The 12,798-nt window shown below is 48.6% G+C and overlaps 1 protein-coding gene across 2 annotated transcripts in view; it reads left to right on the top strand.

Moving 5' to 3' along the window:
• Positions 1–12,798, top strand: part of TBC1D14 (TBC1 domain family member 14) — a 109,717-nt gene that overhangs the window by 86,552 nt on the left and 10,367 nt on the right. For both annotated transcript variants that reach the window (XM_008056209.2, XM_021711427.1), the window contains exons 9-11: positions 2,749–2,820; positions 3,453–3,581; positions 7,413–7,522. In XM_008056209.2, coding sequence (XP_008054400.1) covers positions 2,749–2,820; positions 3,453–3,581; positions 7,413–7,522 — 311 coding nt within the window. The remainder of the gene's footprint in view (positions 1–2,748; positions 2,821–3,452; positions 3,582–7,412; positions 7,523–12,798) is intronic.

The following is a 12,798-nucleotide window of genomic DNA, read 5'->3' as shown; positions in this document are numbered from 1 at the left end:
CAGTCGCCTCGGCTGGACAGCCTGTTTTCAGGAGCCTTTGTCTGCCACTGGGCCTTTCAGCTTCTCTGCTCTTCGTCCAGCTGGTCTAGTTCTGCCTCAGTCCACACCACCCTCTGCAGCCCCCGAGGTGCTGTCGCACAACCGTTCCAGTGTCCTGCCCTTAGACAGGACACTGTCCCAAGTCCCTGCCCTTCCCTATGGTTCATATGCCTCATCGTCGGGCTCTGGAGGGGGCCCAGAAAGTGCTGCTTTTATTTCTAGCAGAGTGGGTTGAATCGCTGATTGCCTCCCTACTGGCTTTATGGCCATGGGTAGATCATTTCATCTCTGTGAGCCTTACTTTATTCATAAGGTGGAGTGATGTCAGCCCAGCAGAGCTGTTGACAGTACTTGGCGCATAACAAGTTACTTGATCTTGTTACTGTTAAACCTCCTTGAACATAATTTGAAACTAAAAGACAACTAAATCCAAACAAATGTCCAAGAGCCTTTTCCTTTGAGTGTGATGTCCGAGTGGCAGGCAGTATCCAAGGGAGTTTCATTCCAGATTTTTCCGTCCAGTTTGGGGATCTCTCAGCTCTGGTAGAGAGTGGCTTAGTACCTTTTCTAATGAGCAGAGATTGAAACTGCTCCAAAGGAAAGGAGAAGTTCTGGAACAACTGACTTGAAGCAGGGGAACAACGTGCCCTGTAACTGGGGCAGGGGTTCTCGGGGTATTCGTTGTGTGCATGCTTCTGGTCTCTTGGCCGTTGAGGGTCGGGGTCCCTGTGGTCTGCCCCTCGAGTGGTCGGAGCCCAGAAGGCGGATGCCCTGCAGGAGCCCAGGCTGAGCTTCCACACACGGGCCCGGCGGGTGTTCCTCTCAGAGCCTCCAGGATGCGGGAATTATCGGGCGATCGTCTGGGCGTAGAAAGATGTGCTTGGAAGAGGAGGAGCTGGAGCTGTGGGGATCTCTCTTGGGGGAGGTGGGGGACAGAGGAGGAAGAGCTTGCCTTTTCTCTTTCTCGCTGGGTTCCTCGGCATGTGTCTCCGCAGTCTGCGGTTCCCCAAGTTGCAGTTTTCAAAAGCGGGTAATTTTCAAAACGGGCAGTGGGAAGGGAGGACGGGGAAGCTGGGATGCCTGAAACAAGTTACCAGAGTGAGAAGGAAGCGGGCAATGACAGTAGCAGGAGGTCTTTTATGTTGACAAATCTGGTTTTAAGAAAAGTTTCGTGTGTTCCTCTGGCTTTTCTCATCTGGCTGTGGCCTGCATACAACTCTGTTGCAGCCACACTGGTCCTTCGGCTGGCATGTGGTGCCACTGCAGAAGCCCCCCACCCTCAGCCCTGGTTGCCGTCATCTCACCTTCTCGTGGCTGGTTTCTCTTCCTTTGTCCTGCTGTGATTTGGAAGTGTCTCTTTTTAGGTTTTTTAACGTGTTAGAATGTGCCTGTAGTCCTAGCAGCTCGGGTGGCTGAGGCAGAAAGATCACCTGAGTCCAGAAGGTCGAGGCTACAGTGAGGAAAAAAAGATGCCATGGCTCCCTGGACCATCATTTTCTGATACACACACTCTGATTATTTCTGATATAGTAATATATATATATTATTATGTGTGTATTATTATTATATAATGTGTGTGAATGTGCAGATCTGCACCATGGCTTTCTTTTTTTGGTTATTTTGAGTCCAAGTCTCCCTCTGACAGCCAGGCTGGAGTGCAGTGGCATGATCACGGCTCACCATAGCCTCAGCCTTCTAGGCTCAGGCTGTCCTTTTGTCACAGCATCCCAAGGGACTGGGACTACAGCGCACACCGCCACGCCCAGCTAATTTTTTGGTTTTTTGTAGCTGTGAGGCCTCGCTTTGTTATGCAGGCTGTTCTCAAACCTCTGGCCTCAAACAGTTCTCCTGCCTCAGCTTCCCAAGTGCTGGGATTGATTATAGGCATGAGCCCCCGCACCCAGCCCCATGGCATTCTTTGGTAAGCTGTCTGTGGAGTGACTTCCTTGGTCACCTCCCTCGTATGAGTTTTATTTTTTGTGTTAACTGCAGGTACGTGGTAGACATGGCCAGCAAGTGTTTGATTTGGACAGAGCCATCCCTTTTGTAGTCTTCTGACACGCTAATATCAATGTGAAGCATCTCTGCACTTTCTTCTGTGCTCGGTTGGAGGAAAAAAATTTCCAGCACTTAATTTTGGGAAGTAGTTACAGGAGCAAATGGAAATCTTGGAGAGATGGGGGAGCTGGGAAAATGTTTGAAATGAAGTGGTAGCTACTAGAACTCAAGACTTCAAGTATGTTTTCTACACCTACCATTCAGAAAAACACAAAAGCCAAAAAGAGAACTATAGGCCAGGGAGGGGAGGCAGAAAGGAGGATCACGAGGGGTAAGTGGGGAGACAGTCTGAATGACAGTGAGCACCCACCTGGTTTGGGAGCCCCCAGCGTGGTGAACTTCGGAGGGGAGCACAGTCACATAGCAGGAGCCAAATGAATGGCATTTCTCCAGGGTGATGCTTGTGCCTGGCCTGTGAACTTTTTTCAAAGCGGGGTCATAGATTGAGTTGTAGACTTCCTAAGCTGGGAATTGGTAGGTAGTTTGTCGAAGTCCAGAATGCATATAAGCTGTTAGTATAATGCTTGGCAAATAGTTCCTCCTCTGAAAACTATAGGTGTGTCTGGTGTGGTAGTAACAGTAGTATCAAGTGTTTTCTGAGCACTAACAATACTTATGCATGTGTTGTTTTTGGTGTGTTGATCCTTTTAGGGTGGTCCATATCATGACATGTTGCACAGTATTTTGGGCGCTTACACTTGTTACCGACCGGATGTGGGTTATGTAAGTGAAGTTTCTCAGTATTTTATAATGTTATTATCTAAAAAGAAAGTCATGTATTATCCAGCACATTTTAGCTGTCGATGTCAAGTCAGTGCACTCATTTTTTTTGTTGTTGACAAGTATGAAAAGTCTCATGGTAAGTGAATTGACTCAGTTTTCTCATAAAGAGATGGCGATGATGTGGCTGTTCTGTGGCATTAATTACATTTTAATTGGATGTGATTTTCATTTTTTGCATGTTATTTTTTTCCTATGTTACAAAAGCTTTAACCATTATAAAAGCAGTAATCATTTTTAAAATCTGCTGATATTTCTGCGGCATGTACATGGTTTTCTGTTAAGCACATTAGGCTAGATATATATGTGTACAGCACCAAGACACTAGACATACAACAGGACAGTCTTTTAAGTGAAGAGTGCCTGGGAGGGCTGGTTTATGGTTTCCCATTAGTGGATAGGAGAGCTGACTGGGTAGCTGATGTGTCTGAGTGGTGGTGCTGAGTGGTGGCGGGAGCGTGGCTGCATGGACCCTTCTGAAGTGAGGATGTTTGGATCCCCTCTGATGAAATGAACGAGCTGCTCTGACCTTGGTGGCCACTGTTAGTTTAACATACCTTTCTCTCCTTCCTCAGGTGCAGGGTATGTCATTTGTAGCAGCGGTGTTGATCTTGAACTTAGATACTGCAGATGCCTTCATTGCTTTTTCTAATCTTTTGAATAAACCCTGTCAAATGGCATTTTTTCGAGTGGACCATGGCCTTGTGAGTATTCTCTGTATACCTGCCCTGGGGTGTGTGTCTTTTCGGTGGGAAAAAAGAACGTGCTTTCTCTTTAGGAAGAGATGTTGAGAGTAAGTAGCACTTGAAGGCGGAGGGTTATCTGGGCATTCCGTTGAACTTAAGTATGTGTGAATTTCTTAATGCAGTCTTTTGGAAAGATAGTCCCTATATTTCTGAAAATGTGGGAGGGAGGGACATGAGGGAGGGAGGGGGGCTGGTCCCTGCATCAATATGCACACTCAGTGTCAGGCAGAGCTATGTGGCAGTATCCATGTTTGGGTCTGTGAAATAGCACATCTCATAATTAGACTGCGCTGCTGGTCAAAGCCACACTGGGGCTCTGCATGTGCCAATGCTGGAGAGAGAGACTGATTTAAGACCCTGCTTCTAGCCAGGCTCGGTGGCTCAGCCTGTAATCCCGCACCTTTGGGAGGCTGAGGTGAGTGGATTGCCTGAGCCTGCGGGTTCGAGACCCGCCCGGGCAACTTGGCGAGACCTCATTTCTACAATAAATCAAAAAATTAGCGGGGTTTGGTAGCGCGCACCGGTAGTTCCTGCTGCTCGGAAGGCTGAGGCGGAAGGATCGCCGGAGCCCAGCAGGTCGAGGCTGCGGTGACTGGGAGTGGCCACTGCATTCCAGTCTGAGTGACAGAGTGAGACTCCAACTCAAAAAAAAAACTAAAACCCTGCTTCTTTTTTTTTTTGAGTTGGAATCTCACTCCGTCGCCCAGGCTGGAGTGCAGTGGCCTGCTCACAGCCACCCCAGTGTCGACCTGCTGGACTCCGGCGATCCTTCTGCCTCAGCCTTCCGAGTAGCAGGAACTACCGGCGTGCGTTACCAAACCCGGCTGATTTTTGATTTATTGTAGAGATGAGGTCTCGCCAAGTTGCCCGGGCTGATCTCAAACCCATGGGCTCAGGCAATCTCCTCACCTCAGCCTCCCAAAGTGCTGGGATGACAGGCTTGAGGCACCACGCCCAGCCTCCTTTATTTTTAAAAAGGGCAGCAGTTTGTTTAATATCCTGCTGTAGATGAGTCAATGAATAAATGAAAGGAGGTGACTGTCGGTGCCCTGGAGAAGCCCCTTAGTACTTCAGCAGATGAGTCCTCTGCATGGTCCTGCTGAGGAAACCAGGGTCAGAGTGAAGTGACTTACCCAAGGCATGCATCTAGCAAGTGGAAGAGCGTAGATTTGAATCCTAAGCCTTTGTTCTTTCTGTAGTCTATGGAAAGTCACCAAATTAACAGACCCATCAGCCTCTTTTTCTTTTAGAAGAAGATTCAGAAGAGAAACTCATTGGCTTCTAAATTAGCATTGTCTTGATTTGCTGATAATTTGCCAATAATTATCACTAATACGTCAAAACCGAAACAATCTAATAGTTTAGATAAGCTAGGAAATATTTTTTCCTTAATATCTTATGATTCCTGAGTATTTCTTGCTCAGGGCAGTAGGTGCATTTTTTAAAAAAGTATTTAGAAACTTTTGCTAGACTGATGGCTATTAGGGGAGTATAAATTGGCAGAGTCTTTTGGTAGACAGTCTGGTATTAAGTACCAGTAGATGTGAATAACACTAGTATGCAACTCTGCTTATAAGAATCAATTCTAAGAAAGTGATAACGTAGAAAAAGCATTATGTACAAAGATAGTCAATGCACATTTATGATAGTGACTATGAAAACAGTTTAAAGTGGGGCTAAGGGGGATACAGAATGTTAATTAACACCTAATAATATATCCAATGCAATAGTGATGTTTGCAGAGAGCTGCAATGTGGGAAAGTGTTTTACATAAAATGTTAAACTTTTTTTAAGTATGTAAAATAGAATAGTGGCTACTATACATAACAAGAAAAGGAAATGTGCTGCAAAATTAGTATGGATTTGTGGATTAATAATGTTTACGCATTTCCTTTTTTTTTGAGTCGGAGTCTCACTCTGTTTCTGCTCACAGCCACCACAGCCTTGACCTGCTGTGCTCAGGCAATCCTTTTGCCTCAGCCTTCCAAGTAGCTAGAACTACAGGTGTGCGCCATCACGCCCAGCTAATTATTTATTTATTGTAGAGACGAGGTCTTGAACCCACTGCTCAGGCAGTCCTCTCGCCTCCACCTCCCAAAGTATTGGGATTATAGGCGTGAGCCACCGTGCCTGGCTAGTTTATATATTTTCTAAGTTTTCTACTTGAGCATTTATACATATTACTTTCACAGTCAGGTTTAAAAGTTTTCTTACCTTTCCAAGAAAAAAAATGGTCAGAAGCTGAAATTACCTTTTATTTTAATTTAATTTAATTTAATTTAATTTAATTTATTTTTGAGTGATGTCTCACTCTGTTGCCCACGCTGGAGTACAGAGGCAGACGTGATCACAACTCACTGCAGCCTTGACTTCCTGGGCTCAGGTGAGCCTCCCTCCTTAACATCCCAAGTAGCTGGGACTACAGGCGTGTGCTGCCACATGTAGCTAATTTTTTGATTTCTTGTAGAGATATGGGATCTTGCTATGTTGCCCAGGCTGGTCACGAACAAACTGGCCTCAAGGAATCCCCCCAGAATGCTGGGATTATAGCATGAGCCACTGTGCCCAGCCAATTCTTATACTTTAAATAATTCATTGATACTAATATACATTGCTTCTTATATTAATTCCTGGAAACAATTCCTGGCTATAAATTTTATCTTTTTATATATAAAATGATTCCCATTTAAATTTTTGCTGATTTTGAAGGTAAGACCCCAGCTTTCTCTTTGGAAACATATGCTAGAAACCGTATTTAGGAATTTTAGTTTATATTTTTAGGAAAAATCGTAGCTTGGTAATGTTGAGTGGAGTCTTTCTTTACAGCAGGGTTTCTCACCAGCGACACTGTTGACATTTGGGCTAGGTAGCTCTGGGGGGCTGTCTCATTCACTGGAGGACGGTGAGCAGCACCCTGCCTCCACACACCAATACGAGTAGCCCTCCCCCACCCAGTCGTGAGGACCAGAGAAGTATCTCCAGACACTGCAGGAGTTCCCTGGGAGGCAAACTTGCCCTGTGGGGAGCCACTGGTCTACAGTACAGCCCCTTGTCAAGATGAGCAAACTAGATCAGACTTGGGATCTAGCCCACGCTTCGGCTGGTGGACAGTAGACCAGAACTGGGCCATCGTCAGATGTGCCTCTTCCGTCCAGTGAGAGTTCTGTTCCTCTGAGTGCTGCTCCCAGGCTTTGTGGGTTTCGTTTTCTTACAAAACCTATTAAAAGTTGGAAAGCAAGTTCTAGTAAACTCCAGGCTGTGACTTGTCTTTGAGGGTTTTCTCCCTCATTACATTGAAGGTCTGTGTCTTTCAGCTGGCGCAGTGTGCCCTTGCCTCAGATGTGAGTAGTGCCGTCCCTCTGGAAGTGCCAGGGGCCAGGGGTGGCATGCATGGTTTTCCAGGTAGTTTTAGATAGTCCCTGCACGCCTGGCTCTCAGGAAGGCGTGAGCCTGAAGCGGCCTGGCCTCTGCAGAGGGGCGGCATGGGCTCAGTCCCAGTTTCCCCATGTACTCAGGCGGTGCCTTTCCTTGGCTGGTTCCGCGCCTGCTCTGGGCTCTTTTGAAAATGGAAGACTGATAAGATGTAGCTAATGATGTTATTGCAAAGACTAGAAGTTGTGCTTTTTTAGACTTTGCCTGTGTACTGCCTACAGTGGGACTGCCGTTCAAGATGTGCTAGTGAGTACACGTAAGAAGAGAATCTGAGGGCATAAATACAGCGTCTTTTTGGTAAATTGGGAACTTGTGCTGATAATTGGTTTATTAGTCTGTTTCACATTATCTCCCTAGATGTTGACTTATTTTGCTGCATTTGAGGTGTTCTTTGAAGAAAACTTGCCAAAATTATTTGCTCATTTCAAGAAGAACAACTTAACTCCAGACATCTACCTAATTGATTGGTAAGACTGAATTTTCTTTACATTTTCAGGGCATTTTCTCCACCTGTGCCTTCATTTTTCTTGTCCTCTTGGGCTTCACTCAGTTCCCATGTCCCTCTTTCCAGACTTCCCTCTAACTGGTCCTTCTGAATTCCCTCAAGGGGAGAAAGAGTGTGTTGAACCCCGTTGTTTCCCAGGGACTTTTTCTCCATTCGCTAAAGGGGATGTGTCTGAGCACCAGGACTGCACAGGCTCTGAGCTGGTGTGGAGACGGGTGGTGACACAAGGCCCAGCATTTGTCTGTGGGCTCTCAGCTCATGGGAGACGCATGTGTCTGTGGGTGCTGTCGAGCATGCGGCACTTGTTGCCTTGGCCAGGAGGGAGGGAGGACAGCCCTGGACCCAGCTCTGGGTGTCAGAGTACACGGACGGAACAGCGGAGCTCGAGCCAGGCCTGAGGGGGAGGGGCAGCACGTGCTTTTCCAGAATTGGCAGGAGCTGTGGCAAGGGCTGGTGGTGTGGGCCAAAAGTAAAGGGGAGAGCATGGCGGGTGAGGCGGCCGAGAGGCCAAGTCGTGGTGGGTCTTAGACGCCGGTGGACGAGCTTGGTCCGGGGGTGGTGGCAGGCTTTTGCTTGGGTTGAGGATGGGGCAGATCCATCTGTGAGTTTTAAGTTACTTGGGAGGCAGGAGAGCCTGGGGTCGAAGAGAGACACTGGCAGCTTTGTGGCTGTGGCACGGAATCGTAGTCAAACCGCAGGCTGGTGAGGGTTTTAAGGGTGCCCCCAGCCGAGATCCAAGGCACAGAGGGAGCAGCTTTCACAAGGGCGGTTAGTGGCTTCTACTTTGGGACATGACGATTTTGAGCTGTCTGTGCGATACGTAAGTGGAGGCATCCCAAGACACACAGATGAGAGGGTCGAGAGAGTTCCGGAAACTAGAGAATCCTGGAGAGTAGTAGATTAGGCAGGTCTTGGTGCCAGGGTGATGTGGTTGCCGAGGAGGGGGTGTGGTTGTTGCCCCAGAGAGCTCTCAGAGCCAGGTGCGAGGGCTGGGGAGCCCGTGTGGCAAAAGGGGCCGCCTCTCAGGTCATATGGTGGGAAGAGCTCGCCTCCACATCCAGTAGCCCCAGCCTGGCCTTCCCTGGCTTGGGTGAGGGCCGTGGAGCCTCTCTGAGCCCCCATTTGCAGCACCGCCCCTGGCTTAGGGAAGGGGCTCTGCAGAAGGAAAGTTGTTTCTTGGCCAGTGACCCTCGTTGAGGCTTTGACTGTGACTCCCTGTGAATAGATCGCTGGCTTGTTTCTTCTTCTCACTCGCTTCCCCCACTTTCTGGAGGGAAAAGTTCCTCTACTTGGTAAAATTCAGGTATCATTTGATTTTTTTGTTTTGTTTTGCAATCACTCACTCACTCCAAAGGTGCGGGATTCAGGGTGAGCCACCGAGCCCAACTAGTGCATTTTTTTGAGTTGGAGTCTCACTCTGTCACTCAGGCTGGAGGGCAGTGGCACGCTCCCGGCCACCGCAACCTCGACCTGCTGGCCTCCGGCGATCCTTCCGCCTCAGCCTTCCAAGTAGCTGGAACTACAGGCACGCACTACCACACCCAGCTAAGTTTTTTGATTTATTGTAGAGATGAGGTCTCACCAAGTTTCTCAGGCGGGTCTCGAACCCACGGGCTCAGGCCATCCACTCACCTCAGCCTCCTAAGGCGCGGGATTACAGACTGAGCCACCGAGCCCGGCTCAAGTATCATTTGAAATGAGGCTAAATCCCTTAAATAAAGCTGACTTGTCTGTACCCTTGAGAATGAGCCTTTGGGATTCTTGGTGTTTGTTGCTTCTGCCTTAGAACCTGAGACTGACTCCACTGATCTTTTTCCTTGAATGACAAGGGTTTGTAGGTTGAAGCTTGTAGCTGAAGCCAATGAATGTCGGCCTGTGAATTGGCCACTGGCAGGGATGCTGGGCTGGCCTTTCTGGTTGTGCTGGGTGGGAGTGTTTGGGGCCCACTTTAAAGGGCACCTTTATTCAGCACGTGGTGATTTGTTCATACCTGTGAGCATTTGACTTCTGCAAAGGCTGTCCTGCGGTGTTCATTTGACTGTGAACTCTTACCCCTTGGATTCCCTAACCTGGAACCCATGACACTGGAGGAGGGTCTCAGGAAGGGAGAGGGTTCAGACAGGACCAGAGTCTTCAGCTTCTGCCTCGTCTGTTTTTAGGGCTTCCGAGTAGAGTCTTCGCATTCTCGGCTGGAAGTGCAACTTTAGCACTTTTTCTCACTCTGACTTGTGAAAGGAAATAAATTTTAGGTACTTGTGTATGGAAACTCAATACGTGTTTGTGCTGGGAACAGAAGTGGCTGTGTAGGAAGCATTCTGAAATATCATGGTCTATTCTGTTTATTCACAAAATGCTGGTGATGATCTCGTCTTGCTGCTGTCACAATCCACTGGTTGTTGGCTGGGCTACACCTGGCAGTGTGAAAAGCTCAGGCCTGGAGGGTGCCTCTGTCTGTTTCTGTACCAGCCTGAAGATGGCCATAATCCACACGGGGACAGAGGTGGTAGGCACCCACATTTATTAAGTGCTTTTCACACATGGTCTTGTTTAACTCTTGGAATGGTTCCTTCAAGCACATCGTAACACCTCTGTCTTACAGATGAGACAGCTGAAGCTCCGAGTGGCAGAGGGCCTTGCCCAGGTCATGTGGCTAGCTGGATGGCAGGGCTGATGTTCAGACTCAGGTCTGCCTGGCTCCAGAGCTGTGCACTTTCCCTCAGAGTTTGTTCTAAGAGATTTCATTATCAGGCAGCATAACCCATGAGTCCCGTAGCTCTGGTTCCAGAGGTAGCGTCGACACGTTGAGGCCCCTGCAGGGTGCAGAACACGAGTCAGACTTGTCTGTACTGAGAAGTGAGGCGGAGTGTGGCGTGTGTAAATTGGAAGGACATTCCAGGGTGCATCACTGCCGAGACCTTTATGCTGTGACGTTCCTGGTGCCTGGGGCATACAGTGCTGTCCACCGAGCTTTGATGAGGCTCTGCAGGTGTTGGCTCCCTCTTGATGAGGTCTGATTGTTTGCGAGTGTAAGCACCAGCTGGAATGCTGTATTTGCAGCTCCAGCACAGGGCTGGGCACACAGTAAGTCCTTAACAAATATTTAAGTTGAACTAAGCACAAGAAGACCTATATTCATGATTTATCATTTGAGTCAACGTTTATTGATCTGCAGTGATTCAGGATCTTTGTTGGGTGCTAACAGGTAAAGCCTCAGATTAGAAACAGGGTGGGGAGCGGGGCAAAAGCAAAGGGAAAGACCAGACCTTGCTTAGAACCTACCCCAGGAGCTACCACTGAGAAACACTCATGGCTTTGCTCGTCACAGCTTGGAAGCAGGTGTGCCTATTTCTGAGCATAGAGGAAGTCACTTCGCCAGCATCACACCTTAGTGAACGTTCCACGTTGGCCTCCTCTGGGGCCTTTGCCTTTTCTGCTCCATCACACCACCTTCCCAGAAGCCCTGTGCACACCCTTAACAGCTAGCTGGACCTACCTCCGAGTGGCATGTGCGTTGTGGGCCTGCAGTGTGCTTGTGGAGTGTAACATGTGGTCCGTTGCAGGGCTGGGTCACTCACCGCCTGAGCAGAAAGCCTTTGCTCCTCCTCCACATCAGAGGGATGAGGGGCCTGTGTGGCTTGGCCAGTTGAGTGTCCTGGGTGATCTGTGTGAGAGCTCACATAAGAGGGTTGTGGCTTTTTCTGTTTTTGGTTTTGGTTTTTTAGAGTCAGCCTCTCACTCTGTCGCCCAGGCTGGAGTGCAGTGGCACCTCCTGGCCACCCCAGCCTTGACCTGTTGGGCTCAGGCGATCCTTCCGCCTCAGCCTTCCAAGTAGCTGGAACTACAGGTATGCGCTACCATGCCTGGCTGATTTTTTTTTAAAATTTATTGTAGAGATGAGGTCTTGCCAAGTTGTCAGGGCTGGTCTCAAACCCATGGGTTTAGGCAGTCCTCTCACCTCGGCCTCCCAGAGTGCTGGGCTTACAGGCGTGAGCCACCGCGCCTGGCTGAGGGCTATGGTTTGGGTGAGAAAAATCTTTCCTCCCTGGTCGACCCACCAGAGCCTGCTTTCCACCATCCCAGCTTCAGCCACACCCTGAGGGTGTCACCTGCCACTCCTGTAACAGCTTTGGGAGTTGCCTCTGTGTCCCTAGTGCCTGACCCCATGCTTGGCTTGGTGTCCTAGGCCAGGGAATGGGTCTGCTCCTGGGCGCCAGCTTCCTGGCTTAACTTGCATGCCTGTCCCTCCTCTGCGTGGACTCTGTCGTCCCACCCAGTGGCTTTCGAAGACTCAGTTGAGAATTAGCTGTACCTGCCAGCACTGCGTTCGCCGCAGAAGTGCTTATTTAGTTGTGGTTTGCCACTCCTAGCGATGCAAACATCAGGATCAGAACATGGTCTCGTCAGCTGTCTCCATCTTCCTACGGAGTTTTGGGTGTTCCCACTGTCAAGGATCCTCGTTTTGTAGGAGGACTGACACGAGGTCATTTAACTTCTCAAAATATCTCCCATTGCTGCCCAAGGGTAGAAATATTCGGAGGCGTGAGTTTGTTTTATAATAAACGGTCTTGAATGAACCAAAAAATCAAGCAGTGCATTCCGTATCATGATTAACATTTCTTGAAATGATACTTGGAGAGCCTGTCATTATATTGAATTTCTACCTTAAAGGAAAGATTCGAGGTGAAATGACTGTTGGAAGATTTCAGTTTCCATTGCCTCTTGCACACAGTTCATTTCTCACTCTCATCTTCCAGGCTGCGGGTCTGCCCAAGGGCGCCTCAGCAGCAGGGAGCGTCTTGCTGAGCCTCCAAGCACCCGGAAGTGCGCCTGGCATGTGCTGGGCCTTTGTGGGTGTGTGGAGGAAGGGGAGAGTGCTCCGTGCATTCAGTGGGAACCTGCTCGCAGGAAAGGTGGCAGCCCGTGCTCTAATGCAGGACTCGCGTTATTTACCTGGTGTCTGCTGGCCCCTGCTGAGAGCTGGAACTGAAAGACTCGAGAATGCCACTGCTCAGGTTAGAGAGTACTCTGGGAGCACAGATGGATACGTGTTTGGCTGCTGTCAGGATTATGGTGGGGGTGGTTTGTAGGCTTATTAAATAAGTTTGGACTGTCTCAACTACCTCTGACTTGATGAATGCAGTTCTGTGTTGGGAGTTTAATGTTGTTTTATTTAGCCTCAAAAAAATTAAATGAGGCTAAGTAGGAACCCCATTCTTTTTTTTTTTTTTTTTTTTTTTT

The sequence above is a fragment of the Carlito syrichta genome, unplaced genomic scaffold, assembly GCF_000164805.1.
Source record: "Carlito syrichta isolate Samal-C Ts95f unplaced genomic scaffold, Tarsius_syrichta-2.0.1 Scaffold302277, whole genome shotgun sequence".
NCBI lineage: Eukaryota > Metazoa > Chordata > Mammalia > Primates > Tarsiidae > Carlito > Carlito syrichta.
This window is presented reverse-complemented; position numbering and strand designations above follow the sequence as displayed.